Below are 16548 nucleotides of genomic sequence, written 5' to 3'. Positions count from 1 at the left end.
GAAGTCATTATTGTTAACATAGAAATGTGATACAGCAATTCATAAGAATAGAATAGATTATTTTATAAAGACAATAATGTTACGTGATTTGCCTTTTAGATTTATCTAATTTTCCATCCACACATCCTTATCTCCCTTGGTTTTAAGAATAAAGTTAAAGGGTAGAGAAAGTTCTAAACTTTCTTTACGAGGCTGAAACTTTCAGTCTCTCTGATTTGACCCTTTTTAACCTGACTTCCTCTTTGTCCCCCTTATTTTTTTATTAGACATTTCAAGATTAAAATCCTAAATTAAATTTTAAAAAATCAATTTAAAAATCTCTATTCATTTATGATGTTCTCAAGCTTAGTCCCAATGGAGTAAGCTCTATCTCTGACAATAGCCTCCATGAAAGCAAGAACTTCTGTCTTTAATCCTATAACCTAAGAAGTGCTCATTAAACATGTTGAATATAAATATACACTGAATAAAGGTTTAAGGATTCCTACCTACCCCAACAATAAATACACTTACACTAAGCTCCTCTGAGGACAAAAACAGTATCATAAATACTCACAAGTAAGTGGTAGAGTTTTAAGCAGCTTCCAGCGTTCCTTAGGTGTGAGTTCTATCCCTATGTTTTTCAAAACACCATCTACTTCATCAGCATTAATCTTGGTTCCTTGGAAAAGATGAAAATAATGACTGATGAAAAACTTAAGCATGATGAATGAGTCTAAATTATGAACATCATCTAAGTTTAACTGCAGGATTAAGAACAGGGTTGGCCAATGCTAAGACTAAGGAAATATCAGATAGAACTCAATCTTAATTCTAGAGAGAAAAGTTTTTTGAATACGCTAATAAAAATGGGATAAATCGACACTGAAATGGTAGCTGTATAGAGGCCTAAAACAACTAATATAAATGGCTATAGAAATAATTGTGTAATGACAGTGTTCATATTACTTTTAATTTGCCCATGTGATAAAAAAAATAGTTAAAAGTGTTAGCTGCTTAGTCATGTCCAATTATTTGCAACAGCAGGGACTGTAGCCCACCAGACCCTTCTGCTCATGGAATTCTCTAGGCAAGAATACTAGAGTGGTAGCCATTCCCTTCTTCAGGGGATTTTCCTGACCCAGGAATTGAACCTGGGTCTCCTGCATTGTAGGCAGATTCTTGACTGTCTGAGCCACCAGGGAAGTCCCTGTGTAATGTTATTCATAAAAAGATGTATACTAATGTTTTTTTTCTGCCACTTATTGTGATAACATAGATTTTTGGCTGTTTAAACAGAGAAGGCAATGGCACCCCACTCCAGTACTCTTGCCTGGAAAATCCCATGGATGGAGGAGCCTGGTAGGCTGCAGTCCCTGGGGTCACTAAGAGTCGAACACGACTGAGCAACTTCACTTTCACTTTTCACTTTCATGCATTGGAGAAGGAAATGGCAACCCACTTCAGTGTTCTTGCCTGGAGAATCCCAGGGACAGAGTGGAGGCCTGGTGGGCTGCCGTCTATGGGGTCACACAGAGTTGGACACGACTGAAGCGACTTAGCTTAGCAAACGATGGAAAAGTGATATGCATTATTGAAAAAATGCAGAGAATACAAGATATTTTACCAAGACATGATAAATAACAGTCGTGCTAAAAGTATACACCCCAAACTAATGTGGATTACAGAATGAAAGATACCATTAATATACTAAAAGAACTAACAATGTCAGTATGACAGGAACAAAATATTTAAAAGCAAAACAGAAAAGCATCAGCATATTGTTATAATGATTTTTCTGTATAAACTTTCACTCACCTTTGAATGACTCAACATTTTCCATAACAGTATTTGGTTTAACCTTTTCTTCTGTAGGATAAAGTACAAGTAAGACACAGATTTTTCATTAGACCCAGAAAATGTTACAAAGACCCTATATTGTGGAACAAAACACTGAAATTCAGAAGTTTACCCTGAGTTGTTCCATAAATAAACCCCAGCTGAGCATGGAATTCAAGAATTAAGCTCTATAAATGATAAATATATAGAATAGAAGACAAAATTATAGTATAAAATATTAAATTCTATACACAATGGTGATAGGAAGTTTTAAAAACATTGCTTGACTTACTTTCCACTTGGTCTATTCTACTTTAGAATCTAGGAGTACTATGATGCTTGACCACCTTACTGTTAATATTACAGGATTCATACACAATAAAAACTGCCTAAAATATTGTAGCCAGCTACTTCCACATGCAACCCTTACACAGCACTTTCTTCATGTTTCCAACTCCACACTCAGCAAAACTTCCAATCTTTGCTGACTCCTTCATCTAATTTGCGTACTTTTGTAGTTGTTCGGTTGTTCAGGCATGTTCGACTCTTTGTGATTCCATGGACTGCATGCCAGGCTTCACCGTCCTTCACCATCTCCTGGAGTCTGCTTAAACTTATGTTCATCAAGTCAGTGATGCCATCCAACCATCTCATCCTCTGTGGTCCCCTTCTCCTGCCTTCAATCTTTCCTAGCATAAGGATCTTTTTCAATGAGTCAGCTCTTCGCATCAAGTGGTCAAAGTATTGGAGCTTCAGCTTCAGCATCAGTCCTTCCAATGAATATTCAGGACTGATTTCCTTTAGGATTGGCTGGTTTGATCTCCTTGCAGTCCAAGGGACTCTCAAGAGTCTTCTCCAACACCACAGTTCAAAAGCATCAATTCTGAGGAGAGAAGAAAGATGGCGGAGGAATAGGACGGGAAGACAACTTTCTCCCTCACAAATTCCTCAAAAGAACATTTCAACACCGAGCAAACTCCACAAAACAACTTCTGTAGGCTGGCAGAGGACATCAGGCAACCAGAAAAGCAGACCATTGTCTTCAAAAACAGATTTTTAATCTTTGCTCTTAGGTTTTTGTTGTCAATTTTGTACATTTAAAAACCCAAACTTCACTACCCAAGTTTACCTGAGAGCAAGATTACTGGCTTGATCACTCTCTCCTCCTCTGGACTCTCCTTTTTCTCCACCAGGTGGCCTCTGTCTCTTTTCTCCCCCATCTCTTCTCTATCCAACTCTGTGAATCTCTGGGTGTTCCAGACGGTGGAGAACACCTAAGGAACTGGTTACTGGCAGGATTTGTCTCTCTCCTTCTCATTCCTCTCTCTTATCCTCCTGGTCACCTCTGTCTACTTCCTCCCTCTCCTCTTCCCCGTATAACTCTGTAAATACCTCTGAGCAGTCCAGACTATAGAGCACACATAAGGAAGTGACTACTGGCTAGCTTGCTCTCTCCTCTTTTGATCTCACCGCATCTCATTCCAGTTACCTCTAACTACCCCCTCCATCTTCTCTTCTCCTTGTAACTCAGTGAACCTCTCTGAGTGTCCCTCAATGTGGAGAAACTTTTCATCTTTAACCTAGACGTTTTATCATCGGTGCTGTATAGATGGAGAAGTCTAGAGGCTACTGTAAAAATAAAACTGAAAACCAGAAGCAGGAGGCTTAAATCCAAAGCCTGAAAACATTAGAGAACTCTTGAATTCAGGGAACATTAAGCAATAGGAGCTCATCAAATGCCTTCATACCTACACCGAAACCAAGCTCCACCCAAGGGCCAACAAGTTCCAAAACAAGACATACCACTGAAATTCTCCAGCAACACAGGAACACTCCCCTGAGCTTCAATATACAGGCAGCTCAAAATTATTCCAAAACCTTTGATGTCTCATAACCCATTACTGGTCACTCCACTGCACTCCAGAGAGAAGAAACCCAGCTCTACCCACCAGAACTCCAACACAAGCCTCCCTAACCAGGAAACCTTGACAAGCCACTGATAGAACCCCACCCACAGTGAGGAAGCTCCAGAATAAAGAGAACTCCACAAATTACCAGAATATAAGAAGGCCACCCCAAACGCAGCAATATAACCAAGATGAAGAGACAGAGGAATACTCAGCAGGTAAAGGAACAAGAGAGTTGCCCACCAAACCAAACAAAAGAGGAAGAAGTAGGGAATCTACCTGAGAAGGAATTCCGAATATTGATAGTGAAAATGATCCAAAATCTTGAAATCAAAAATGGAATCACAGATAAATAGCCTAGAGACAAGGATTGAGAAGATGCAAGAAAGGTTTAACAAGGACCTAGAAGAAATAAAAAAGAGTCAAAATATAATGAATAACACAATAAATGAGATCAGAAACACTCTGATCTCAAATAGTAGAATAATGGAGGCAGAAGATAGGATTAGTGAAATAGAAGATACAATGGTAGAAATAAATGAATCAGAGAGGAAACAAGAAAAACGAATTAAAAGAAACGAGGACAATCTCAGAGACCTCCAGGACAATATGAAACGCTCCAACATTCGAATTATAGGAGTCCCAGAAGAAGAAGACAGAAAGAAAGATCATGAGAAAATCCTTGAGGAGATAATAGTTGAAAACTTCCCTAAAATGGGGGAGGAAATAATCACCCAAGTCCAAGAAACACAGAGAGTTCCAAATAGGATAAACCCAAGGTGAAACACCCCAAGACACATATTAATCAAATTAACAAAGATCAAACACAAACAATAAATATTAAAAGCAGCAAGGGAAAAACAACAAATAACACACAAGGGGATTCCCATAAGGATAACAGCTGATCTTTCAATAGAAACTCTTCAGGCCAGGAGGGAATGGCAAGACATACTTAAAGTGATGAAAGACAATAACCTACAGCCCAGATTACTGTACCCAGCAAGGATCTCATTCAAATACGAAGGAGAAATCAAAAGCTTTACAGACAAGCAAAAGCTGAGAGAATTCAGCACCGCCAAACCAGCTCTCCAACAAATTCTAAAGGGTATTCTCTAGACAGGAAACACGAAAAGGGTGTAGAAACCCAAACCCAAAGCAATAAAGTAAATGGTAACGGGATCATACTTATCAATAATTACCTTAAACGTAAATGGGTTGAACGCCCCAACCAAAAGGCAAAGACTGGCCGAATGGATACAAAAACAAGACCCCTCTATATGCTGCTTACAAGAGACCCACCTCAAAACAAGGGACACATATAGACTGAAAGTGAAGGGCTGGAAAAAGATATACCACGCAAATAGAGACCACAAGAAAGCAGGAGTGGCAATACTCATATCCGATAAAATAGACTTTAAAACAAAGGCTCTGAAAAGAGACAAAGAAGGCCACTAAATAATGATCAAAGGGTCAATCCAAGAAGAAGATATAACAATTATAAATATATATGCACCCAATATAGGAGCACCGCAATATGTAAGACAAATGCTAACAAGTATGAAAGGGGAAATCAACAATAACACAATAATAGTGGGAGACTTCAATACCCTACTCACACCTATGGACAGATCAACTAAACAGAAAATTAACAAAGAAACGCAAGCTTTAAATGATACATTAGATCAGTTAGACCTAATTGATATCTATAGGACATTTCACCCCAAAACAATGAATTTCACCTTTTTTTCAAGCGCTCATGGAACCTTCTCCAGGATAGATCACATCCTGGGCCATAAATCTAAACTTGATAAATTCAAAAAAATCAAAATCATTCCAAGCATCTTTTCTGATCATAATGCATTAAGATTAGATCTCAATTACAGGAGAAAAACTATTAAAAACTCCAACATATGGAGGTTGAACAACACACTTCTGAATAACCAACAAATCACAGAAGAAATCAAAAAAGAAATCAAAATATGCATAGAAACTAATGAAAATGAAAACACAACAACCCAAAACCTGTGGGACACTATAAAAGCAGTGCTAAGAGGAAAGTTCATAGCAATACAGGCATACCTCAAGAAACAAGAAAACAGTCAAATAAATAACCTAACTCTACAACTAAAGCAACTAGAAAAGGAAGAATTGGAGAACCCCAGAGTTAGTGGAAGGAAAGAAATCTTAAAAATTAGGGCAGAAATAAATGCAAAAGAAAAGAGACCATAGCAAAAATCAACAAAGCCAAAAGCTGGTTCTTTGAAAGGATAAATAAAATTGACAAACCATTAGCCAGACTCATCAAGAAGCAAAGAGAGAAAAATCAAATCAATAAAATTAGAAATGAAAATGGAGAGATCACAACAGACAACACAGAAATACAAAGGATCATAAGAGACTACTATCAGCAGTTGTATGCCAATAAAATGGACAACGTGGAAGAAATGGACAAATTCTTAGAAAAGTACAATTTTCCAAAACTGAACCAGGAAGAAATAGAAAATCTTAACAGACCCATCACAAGCACGGAAATTGAAACTGTAATCAGAAATCTTCCAGCAAACAAAAGCCCAGGTCCAGACAGCTTCACAGCTGAATTCTACCAAAAATTTTGAGAAGAGCTAACACCTATCCTACTCAAACTCTTCCAGAAAATTGCAGAGGAAGGTAAAGTTCCAAACTCATATTATGAGGCCAACATCACCCTAATACCAAAATCTGACAAAGATGTCACAAGAAAAGAAAACTACAGGCCAATATCACTGATGAACATAGATGCAAAAATCCTCAACAAAATTCTAGCAATCAGAATCCAACAACACATTAAAAAGATCATACACCATGACCAAGTGGGCTTTATCCCAGGGATGCAAAGATTCTTCAATATCCGCAAATCAATCAATGTAATTCACATTAACAAATTGAAAAATAAAAACCATATGATTATCTCAATAGATGCAGAGAAGGCCTTTGACAATATTCAACATCCATTTATGATAAAAACTCTACAGAAAGCAGGAATAGAAGGAACATACCTCAACATAATAAAAGCTATCTATGACAAACCCACAGCAAACATTATCCTCAATGGTGAAAAATTGAAAGCATTTCCCCTAAAGTCAGGAACAAGACAAGGGTGTCCACTTTCACCGCTACTATTCAACATAGTTCTGGAAGTTTCGGCCACAGCAATCAGAGCAGAAAAAGAAATAAAAGGAATCCAAATTGGAAAAGAAGAAGTAAAACTCTCACTGTTTGCAGATGACATGATCCTCTACATGGAAAACCCTAAAGACTCCACCAGAAAATTGCTAGAGCTCATCAATGAATATAGTAAAGTTGCCGGGTATAAAATCAACACACAGAAATCCCTTGCATTCCTATACACGAATAATGAGAAAGTAGAAAAAGAAATTAAGGAAACAATTCCATTCACCATTGCAACGAAAAGAATAAAATACTTAGGAATATATCTACCTAAAGAAACTAAAGACCTATATATAGAAAACTATAAAACACTGATGAAAGAAATCAAAGAGGACACTAATAGATGGAGAAATATACCATGTTCATGGATTGGAAGAATTAATATAGTGAAAATGAGTATACTACCCAAAGCAATTTACAAATTCAATGCAATCCCTATCAAGCTACCAGCCATATTTTTCACAGAACTAGAACAAATAATTCCAAGATTTGTATGGAAATACAAAAAACCTCGAATTGCCAAAGCAATCTTGAGAAAGAAGAATGGAACTGGAGGAATCAACTTGCCTGACTTCAGGCTCTACTACAAAGCCACAGTCATCAAAACAGTATGGTACTGGCACAAAGACAGACATATAGATCAATGGAACAAAATAGAAAGCCCAGAGATAAATCCACACACATATGGACACCTTATCTTTGACAAAGGAGGCAAGAATATACAATGGAGTAAAGACAATCTCTTTAACAAGTGGTGCTGGGAAAACTGGTCAACCACTTGTAAAAGAATGAAACTAGATCACTTTCTAACACCACACACAAAAATAAACTCAAAATGGATTAAAGATCTAAATGTAAGACCAGAAACTATAAAACTCCTAGAGGAGAACATAGGCAAAACACTCTCCTACATAAATCACAGCAGGATCCTCTATGATCCACCTCCCAGAATTCTGGAAATAAAAGCAAAAATAAACAAATGGGATCTAATTAAAATTAAAAGCTTCTGCACAACAAAGGAAAATATAAGCAAGGTGAAAAGACAGCCTTCTGAATGGGAGAAAATAATAGCAAATGAAGCAACTGACAAACAACTAATCTCAAAAATATACAAGCAACTTATGCAGCTCAATTCCAGAAAAATAAACGACCCAATCAAAAAATGGGCCAAAGAACTAAATAGACATTTCTCCAAAGAAGACATGCGGATGGCTAACAAACACATGAAAAGATGCTCAACATCACTCATTATCAGAGAAATGCAAATCAAAACCACAATGAGGTACCACTTCACACCAGTCAGAATGGCTGCGATCCAAAAATCTGCAAGCAATAAATGCTGGAGAGGGTGTGCAGAAAAGGGAACCCTCCTACACTGTTGGTGGGAATGCAAACTAGTACAGCCACTATGGAGAACAGTGTGGAGATTCCTTAAAAAACTGCAAATAGAACTACCTTATGACCCAGCAATCCCACTGCTGGGCATACACACCAAGGAAACCAGAATTGAACGAGACACATGTACCCCAATGTTCATCGCAGCACTGTTTATAATAGCCAGGACATGGAAGCAAGCTAGATGTCCATCAGCAGATGAATGGATAAGAAAGCTGTGGTACATATACACAATGGAGTATTACTCAGCCGTTAAAAAGAATTCATTTGAATCAGTTCTGATGAGATGGATGAAACTGGAGCCAATTATACAGAGTGAAGTAAGCCAGAAAGAAAAACACCAATACAGTATACTAACACATATATATGGAATTTAGAAAGATGGCAATGATGACCCTGTATGCAAGACAGGAAAAAAGACACAGATGTGTATAACGGACTTTTGGACTCAGAGGGAGAGGGAGAGGGTGGGATGATTTGGGAGAATGGCATTCTAACATGTATACTATCATGTAAGAATTGAATCGCCAGTCTATGTCTGACGCATGGTGCAGCATGCTTGGGGCTGGTGCATGGGGATGACCCAGAGAGATGTTGTGGGGAGGGAGGTGGGAGGGGGGTTCATGTTTGGGAATGCATGTAAGAATTAAAGATTTTAAAATTTAAAAAATAAAAAACTAAAAAAAAAAAAAGAAAGTTGTGGTACATATACACAATGGAGTATTACTCAGCTGTTAAAAAGAATTCATTTGAATCAGTTCTGATGAGATGGATGAAACTGGAGCCGATTATACAGAGTGAAGTAAGCCAGAAAGAAAAACACCAATACAGTATACTAACAACTATATATGGAATTTAGAAAGATGGTAACAATAACCCTGCATGCAAGACAGGAAAAAAGACACAGCTGGGTATAACGGACTTTTGGACTCGGAGAGGGAGAGGGTGGGATGATTTGGGAGAATGGCATTGAAACATGTATACTATCATGTAAGAATTGAATCGCCAGTCTATGTCTGACGCAGGATACAGCATGCTTGTGGCTGGTGCATAGGGATGACCCACAGAGATGTTATGCGGAGGGAGGAGGGAGGGGGGTTCATGTTTGGGAACACAGGTAAGAATTAAAGATTTTAAAATTAAAAAAAATAAAAAACTAAAAAATAAATAAATAAATAAATAAAACAAAAGCATCAATTCTTCGGCACTCAGTTTTCATTGTGGTCCAGCTCGCACATCCGTACATGACTACTGGGAAAACCATAGCTTTGACTCTATGGACCTTTGTTGGCAAAGTCTCTCTGCTTTTTCATATGCTATCTAGGTTTTTCATAGCTTTTCTTCCAAGGAGCAAGAGTTAATTTCATGGCTTCAGTCACCATCTGCAGTGATTTTGGAGCCAAAATAAACATAATCAAGTATATTACTGTTTCCATTTTTCTCCTCATCTATTTGCCATGAAGTGATGGAACCAGATGCCATGATCTTAGTTTTCTCAATGCTGAGTTTTAGCTAGCTTTTTCATTCTCCTCTTTCACTTAACAAGAGGTTCTTTTGTTCCTCTTTGCTTTCTGACATAAGGGTAGTGTCATCTACAGATCTGAGGTTACTGATACTTCTCCTGGCAATCTTGATTCCAGCTTGTGCTTCCTCCAGCCTGGCATATCTCATGATGTACTTTGCATATAAGTTAAATAAGCAGGGCGACAATATACAGCTTTGACCTATTACTTTCCCAGTTTTGAACCAGTCTGTCATTCCATATCCAGTTCTAACTGTTGCTTCTTGATCTGCATACAGATTTCTCAGGAGGCAGGTGAGGTGGTCTGGTATTCCTATCTCTTTAAGAATTTTCCACAGTTTGTTGTGATACACACAGTCAAAGGCTTTAGTGAAGTCAATGAAATAGAAAGTAAAAAGTGAAAGTGTCAGTCACTCAGTTGTGTCCGACTCTTTGCTACCCCACAGGATTTCCCAGACAAGAATACTGGAATGCGTTGCTGTTTCATTCTCCAGAGGATCTTCCCAACCCAGGGATCAAACCTGGCTCTCCCACATGGCAGGCAGATTCTTTACCATCTGTGCCACCAGGGAAGCCCTAATGAGGCAGAAGTAGACGATTTTCTGGAATTCTCTTGCAACTTTATGGTGATTTAAGAGACTTCTACATTTTTTTTTTTCCTGACTGGTTTTTAAATTTCTTCTTTGGCTTTTTTTTCTTTAAAGTGTTCCTCCGTTTCATTTCTCTACCTGCTCCTTAGGTCTGTCAATTTTCTCACTGCCATCAAAATTTAGCCCTTCAGGTGGGAATCACTGTTTAACAGATTACTGATCTTTGATTTAAACATTAATAATCTGAGATAATAAAATTCCCCAGATGAACACATCTGCAAGTTTTATTAGAGGAGCTCAGTTTCCCTAAAGCTATGACTACATGCTCACCATCAGCTGGCAGGTGGTTCCTCAGGTCCTCAACTTCCTCATTCTCCAGGTCATAACCCAAGTTTTCCAGGATGGTTTCCAGTTTAGAGACATGAAACTTCCCACCTTAAGAAAGAATGAAGTGATAAAAAATAGGAACTGGTATTTTTTAAAAATGCTGGTTATATTCCTGCACCAATTGCAACTAGATGAAACAAATCCATTGCATAACGACCAAAAAAAAAAAAAAAAGAAGAAAACTGTTTATGGTTACATGTGAAATGTCTTCAACACTTTCCACAATAAAGACTTACTGTGGAAGTCAAGAATATATTTGTGGTTTATTTCAGGGGCCCTTTCTACAGTTTTCAAGAGAGATGTATTTAGAAGGAACTTAATTATATATTATGTAAATTATATACAATTTTATTTATATATTAATCCCAAATGCTATTTTTATGTATTATAAGTTGCACATGTATATATGAAACTTATTGTGTCAAGAACTATAAATGATCACATTAGATGTAATTGCATCTAAAGGAGACCTATAGGTTAATGGGATAATAAGATCAATGATTTAATTATTGTGGAATGATAAGCCTTTTGAAAATTAAGGTAAAATCTGCAAGTCTTAGTTTTACTTTCCTTCTTATTATGATTTTCACTTACCAGGAAAAGCCTTGATGTGACTGAGCAAATCATTTTTCTCTACCTTTTTACCATCTGTAAAATAAAACATATTTCAGGTAAAATACAGTTACATGGACAGTAAAAAAAAAGGTAGTAAGAACATAATTTCATAATTACGTACTTTAAAAATTTGTCTTAAGTTATATTCCTACATTTTCTACATCCACGTTCTTCACTGAAACAGATGTTACCTCTTTCCCCACTCTGAGTTCTCCTTTTTCTTTCTCTGTGTATACTAAGTCACTTCGGTTATGTCTGACTCTTTGCGACCCTATGGACTGTAGCCTGCTAGGCTCCTCCATCCATGGGATTCTCCAGGCAAGAATACTAGAGTGGGTTGCTATGCCCTCCTCCAGGGGATCTTTCTGACCCAGGAATCCAACCATGCCTCCTGAGTCTCCTGCACTGGCAGATGGGTTCTTTACCATAAGCACCACCTTTTTGCTAATTTAGACTTTTCTTTCACATTGCCCTACTAATGCATCATTCATTTCTGAGTAATATTTTAAAAAAATTTTAATTTATTGAAGTATAGTTGATTTAAAATGTTGTGCTAATTTCTGCTGTAGAGCAAAGTGATTCAATTGTACATATATATATATATATATACTTTTTCATATTCTTCTCCATTATAAATTATTATAGGATATTGAATATATTTCCCTGTGCTGTACTGTAGGACCTTGTTGCGTATCCATTCTGTATGTAATAGTTTGCCTCTGCTAATCCCAAACTCCCAATCCATCCTTTCCCCTTTGTCACCTCACCCTTGGCAACCACAGTTTGCTCTCTATGTCTATGAGTCTGTTTCTGTTTCATAGATACATTCATTTGTGTTATATTTCAGATTCCACGTATTAGTGATGTCATATGGTATTTGTCTTTCTTTTTCTGATTTATTTCACTTAATGGCAGGACTCAGGTTTGACGCTATAGCTTTTCAAAATGAGAAACCTAAATGTTAAAGGCCTAATTTCTTTACAGCTAAAGAAAGATTGGCATTTTTGTGTTTTAGATTTTTATGCAAAACTAGAATGGCCCATTTTTATGAAGTTCTCACAATGAAGTTTACACAAAAGCACAGAGATAAATATACAGATACATCAAATACCTACCAGCAAATGGCAACATTTTCAACAGCTCCCAGATTTCCCTATTTGTGAGCTCTATTCCCAGGTTTTTTAGTGTTTTGTGTATGTCCTTGGCTTCAACTTTTTCTCCTTTAAAAGATGGGAATGGTTACAGGTGAGAATTGTTTACTGACTCCAAATGATGAAGTGTCTAAAGCTTGTACAGGGTTTTCTACAGTTTTTGGAAGTTATTTCTTTAATTCTACACAAAATACTTATTTCTAATGCTCTTAAGGACCTCAAAGAAGTTAACCCAACTCATGGTAAAGGGATATACAGGAGGCAAAGTGATCTAAGTTATGTACAGGCAGTTACCTAATCTAAATTGTATTAACCATCAGGTAGAATTTGTGTTTCTCTAACTTTGTCTGAATTATAAGATGAATTATCCTCGTTAACCACATTATTTGTATTACTATCAAAATTTTACTTTAACATTTACTGGTTACAGTAGATGTGAGATAAGTATTTTGAATGAATGAATAGGTGAGTTGGCCACTGAAATAAATCACAAAATAAAAAAGTTTCAGAGAATATGGAATTTGTTATAGAGAAATAGTGATATGTTTTGCTAAAACATGAATAATCCAATATAATCTTCATGTCATTAGAGTCAACTTTGTTACAAAAACAGAAGTTAAAAATCAACGACAAAATAAGAAAACAGCTTTACATCTGTATGTAAACATGGAGTATTTGCATTTTAGTTTTATATCTTTTCATAAAATATATTGCTCACCTGTTATTTTCTTTATTTCTTTTAGCAGTTTATGCAGATCAGTCTTGCCACACACTAAAAAATAAGCCACAATTTAGACAGACACAATTGTAGACTGATTTTAAAAGATTATTAAAATATTTAAGCATTAATTTCATTATTTATTCTCTTCTCCCTCTTATCTCAGTCTCTGCGTGCATGCATATGAAAATTTCCCTCCTCAGGTTTGTTCTTGTGGCTTCACACAATCTACTATATCAGATTCCAGCAACAAGAGTAAAAACTTTCAGTTTGGAACTTTAAGTCTACCTATTTCCCCACTTAACACTATCCTATACTATCACCCCCAAGTTAGCTTAATCTACTGCATTTTTTGTAGTAGTAATGTTCATTATATAATCAAAGAATTGAGAGTCTTTAAATTTAAAAATATGTCTATTTATTCTGTATCACATCCAGACAAGTTAGGGTTGCCCATAGTAATATTAAACACTTTAAAATTAAACAGTAGAATGGAACATAATGAGAATTATCTCTTCAATCAGCATAATTTCCCAGAATTGCAGATGTAGTACATTTGTAGGCCAAGAAAAAAAAATCTAGAATCTATGCACATTATTGGTATTTTCTTACCAAAAAAACAGTATGCTATTTATTATTATGGAATCTTATTCTTCCTTTGGGGTAGTTTCCAGTACATTCTCCCCATACATTTAGTTATCAGATTTATGCTTTGGGGTCTCTTGCTACATATAGGACAGTGTAATTTTACATTAAATTTCCCTGTTGATGATAACAATCAGCTAACACCTATTGATTAATACAACTGAAAATTCTTGCTGAGAGTCTTGAGTAGTTGCTAAATTAACATATTATCTAGTTAATTCTATTTCTCATCACTCAACAAGTACTTATAGGTGTCAAAGATCTGCACTCACTGAGGGATACAATAGCCCATGGGGTTGCAAAGAATGAGACACGACTGAGTACACACACACACACACACACACACACACACACACACACATAACGGTGAGCAGCATAGAAATGGTTCCTGTCCTCACAGAGCCTTCATTTATTACTGATTTCAATAAGTCTAGGTGAGGAAAAGCTTTTGATCTTTCTTTTAGCTTTCCTATCAGAGAGAGCAAGGAAAATGTGTTCTGGTTTCACAGATTCAACACCAAAGGTATAACAACTAATTATGTATAGAAAGATAATGTGACTCATTGAAGAAAGTAGAATACTATCTGGGTTTACAAATGCTTATCTTTGCTCTTTATGTACATAATGAGGGTGTCTCTAGCCTGAGGATTAAAAAGCTTTACACCTTTCAATTTTTGGATGGTAATCTCAGCCTGCATTCACTTATTTAAATTTGATCAATTAAATTAACTAGGGTAGCTTTTCAAAATGCTTTTACTACCCACAGGTATTTATTTCCTCCTCTCCTTGAACGTCACTAAAATGATAGGAAAGTAATAATAAATGTACTCAAAAGACATTTATGGGAGACGAAATCTTCATGAACAAGAGACTTCACAAACATTTGAAAATTAGAAAGCAAGTAGGAGAGTGGTAACTAATTCAGCAGAGCTGAGGAAGAAAGAAAGTGAAAGTGAAGTCACTCAGTCGTGTCCGACTCTTTGCGACCCCATGGACTGTAGCCTACCAGGCTGCTCTGTCCATGGGATTTTCCAGGCAATAGTCCTGGAGTGGATTGCCATTCCTTCTTCAGGGGTCTTCCCAACCCAGGGATCAAACCCAGGTCTGCTGCATTGTAGACAGACTCTTTACCGCCTGAGCCACCAGGGAACTTAAAAGCCTATGAGGGTTATCGTTACCATCTTTCTAAATTCCATATGTTGATGTATGGCAAAACCAATATAATATTGTAAAGTAATTAACCTCCAATTAAATAAACTTATTTTAAAAAAAGCCTATAAGGGGACACTAATGAAAAGTGGCATAATTCACAAAGAAGAATCCTAAAAAGTTTCAGGATACAGAGTATCGGGTAAGGTGTAGGAATGAACATCAAGGGGACTGCTAGCAAGTTAGTACACACAGGCAAATTAACAACATTCCCCTCCTCTGCTAGTTATTGCCCTTTCTTTTATTTCCATTTTGTCCAAATTCCACTCCACCATCACTTCTTCTCTCGCCCCTCTGACCATTCCCTAAAAACCAGAAATTTATTCTCTAGAGACATGGATACAAGAAGTTCTGGACTCTGGGAAGGTAGGCACAGTAAATGTTAGGCAACAGGATTAAAATGGGGCATTATATGAATGTTAATAAACTGAAGTGGAAGGGAGGGAGGCTCAAGAGGGAGAAGATATATGTATACTTATGCTTGATTGGGGCTTCCCTGGTAGCTCAGCTGGTAAAGAATCTGCCTGCAATGCAGGAGACTCTGGTTTGATTCCTGGGCTGGGAAGATCCCTTGGAGAAGGGAAGGCTATCCACTTCAAAATCCTTGGGCTTCCCTGGTGGCTCAGACAGTAAAGAATCCACCTACAATGTGGAAGACCTGGGTTCGATCCCTGGGTTGGGAAGATACCCTGGAAGAAGGCATGGCAACCCACTCCAGTATTCTTGCCTAGAGAATCCCCATGGACAGAGGAGCTGGTGGGCTACAGTCCATGGGGTCACAAAGAGTCAGATGCAATTAAGCTACTAAGCACACACATGCTTGATTCACACTGTTGTACAGCAGAAACCAACAGAACGTTGTGAAGAATTATTCTCCATTAAAATAAATAAATAATAAAAAGAGTACTTCCCTGGTGGTCCAGTGATAAAGAATCCACCTCCCAATGCAGGGGATATGAGTTTGATCCCTGGTCTGGGAAGATCCCACAGGCCATGGGGAACTGAGCCCGCAAGCCACAACTACTGAGCCGGTGCTCTAGAGAGCCTGTGGTGCTCAAAAAGAGTAGCCACTGCAATGAGAAGCCTGCGCACCGTATCAGAGAAGCTCCTGCTCACAGCAACTAGAGAAAGTCTGCGTACAGCAACAAAGACCCAGCACAGCAAGTAAGTAAATAAAGGAAGATAAAATATTGCTGTTTAAGGTTCTTAATGTAGACAGAGATAAGGTCAGGGATGAATAATGTGAGCACGTGCCAAAACACAGGGGAAGAGATAAGGAAACTGGTAATTTGCAAGTGTATAAAGGAATTGTTGATTTGAAACCTAAGGAGCTTCCCAGGTAAAATCTGAAACCAGCCACCTGTACACAGAGGGCAGGGGGAGA

At 37.3% G+C, this 16548-nt stretch overlaps 1 protein-coding gene across 1 annotated transcript in view; it reads right to left on the bottom strand.

The window, feature by feature from the left end:
* The window catches only part of EFCAB3 (EF-hand calcium binding domain 3), a 493997-nt gene that overhangs the window by 134105 nt on the left and 343344 nt on the right, over positions 1–16548 (bottom strand). Inside the window, exons 79-84 of the mRNA XM_069541641.1 lie at positions 13311–13364; positions 12557–12661; positions 11421–11474; positions 10770–10874; positions 1798–1848; positions 557–661 (exon numbers count right to left, since the gene is read on the bottom strand). Of these exons, the coding sequence (XP_069397742.1) occupies positions 557–661; positions 1798–1848; positions 10770–10874; positions 11421–11474; positions 12557–12661; positions 13311–13364 (474 nt within the window). The remainder of the gene's footprint in view (positions 1–556; positions 662–1797; positions 1849–10769; positions 10875–11420; positions 11475–12556; positions 12662–13310; positions 13365–16548) is intronic.

The sequence above is a fragment of the Ovis canadensis genome, chromosome 11 (genome assembly GCF_042477335.2).
Source record: "Ovis canadensis isolate MfBH-ARS-UI-01 breed Bighorn chromosome 11, ARS-UI_OviCan_v2, whole genome shotgun sequence".
Classification (NCBI taxonomy): Eukaryota; Metazoa; Chordata; class Mammalia; order Artiodactyla; family Bovidae; genus Ovis; species Ovis canadensis.
Note: the sequence above shows the minus strand (reverse complement) of the source record. Positions and strands in the feature narration are given on the sequence as shown.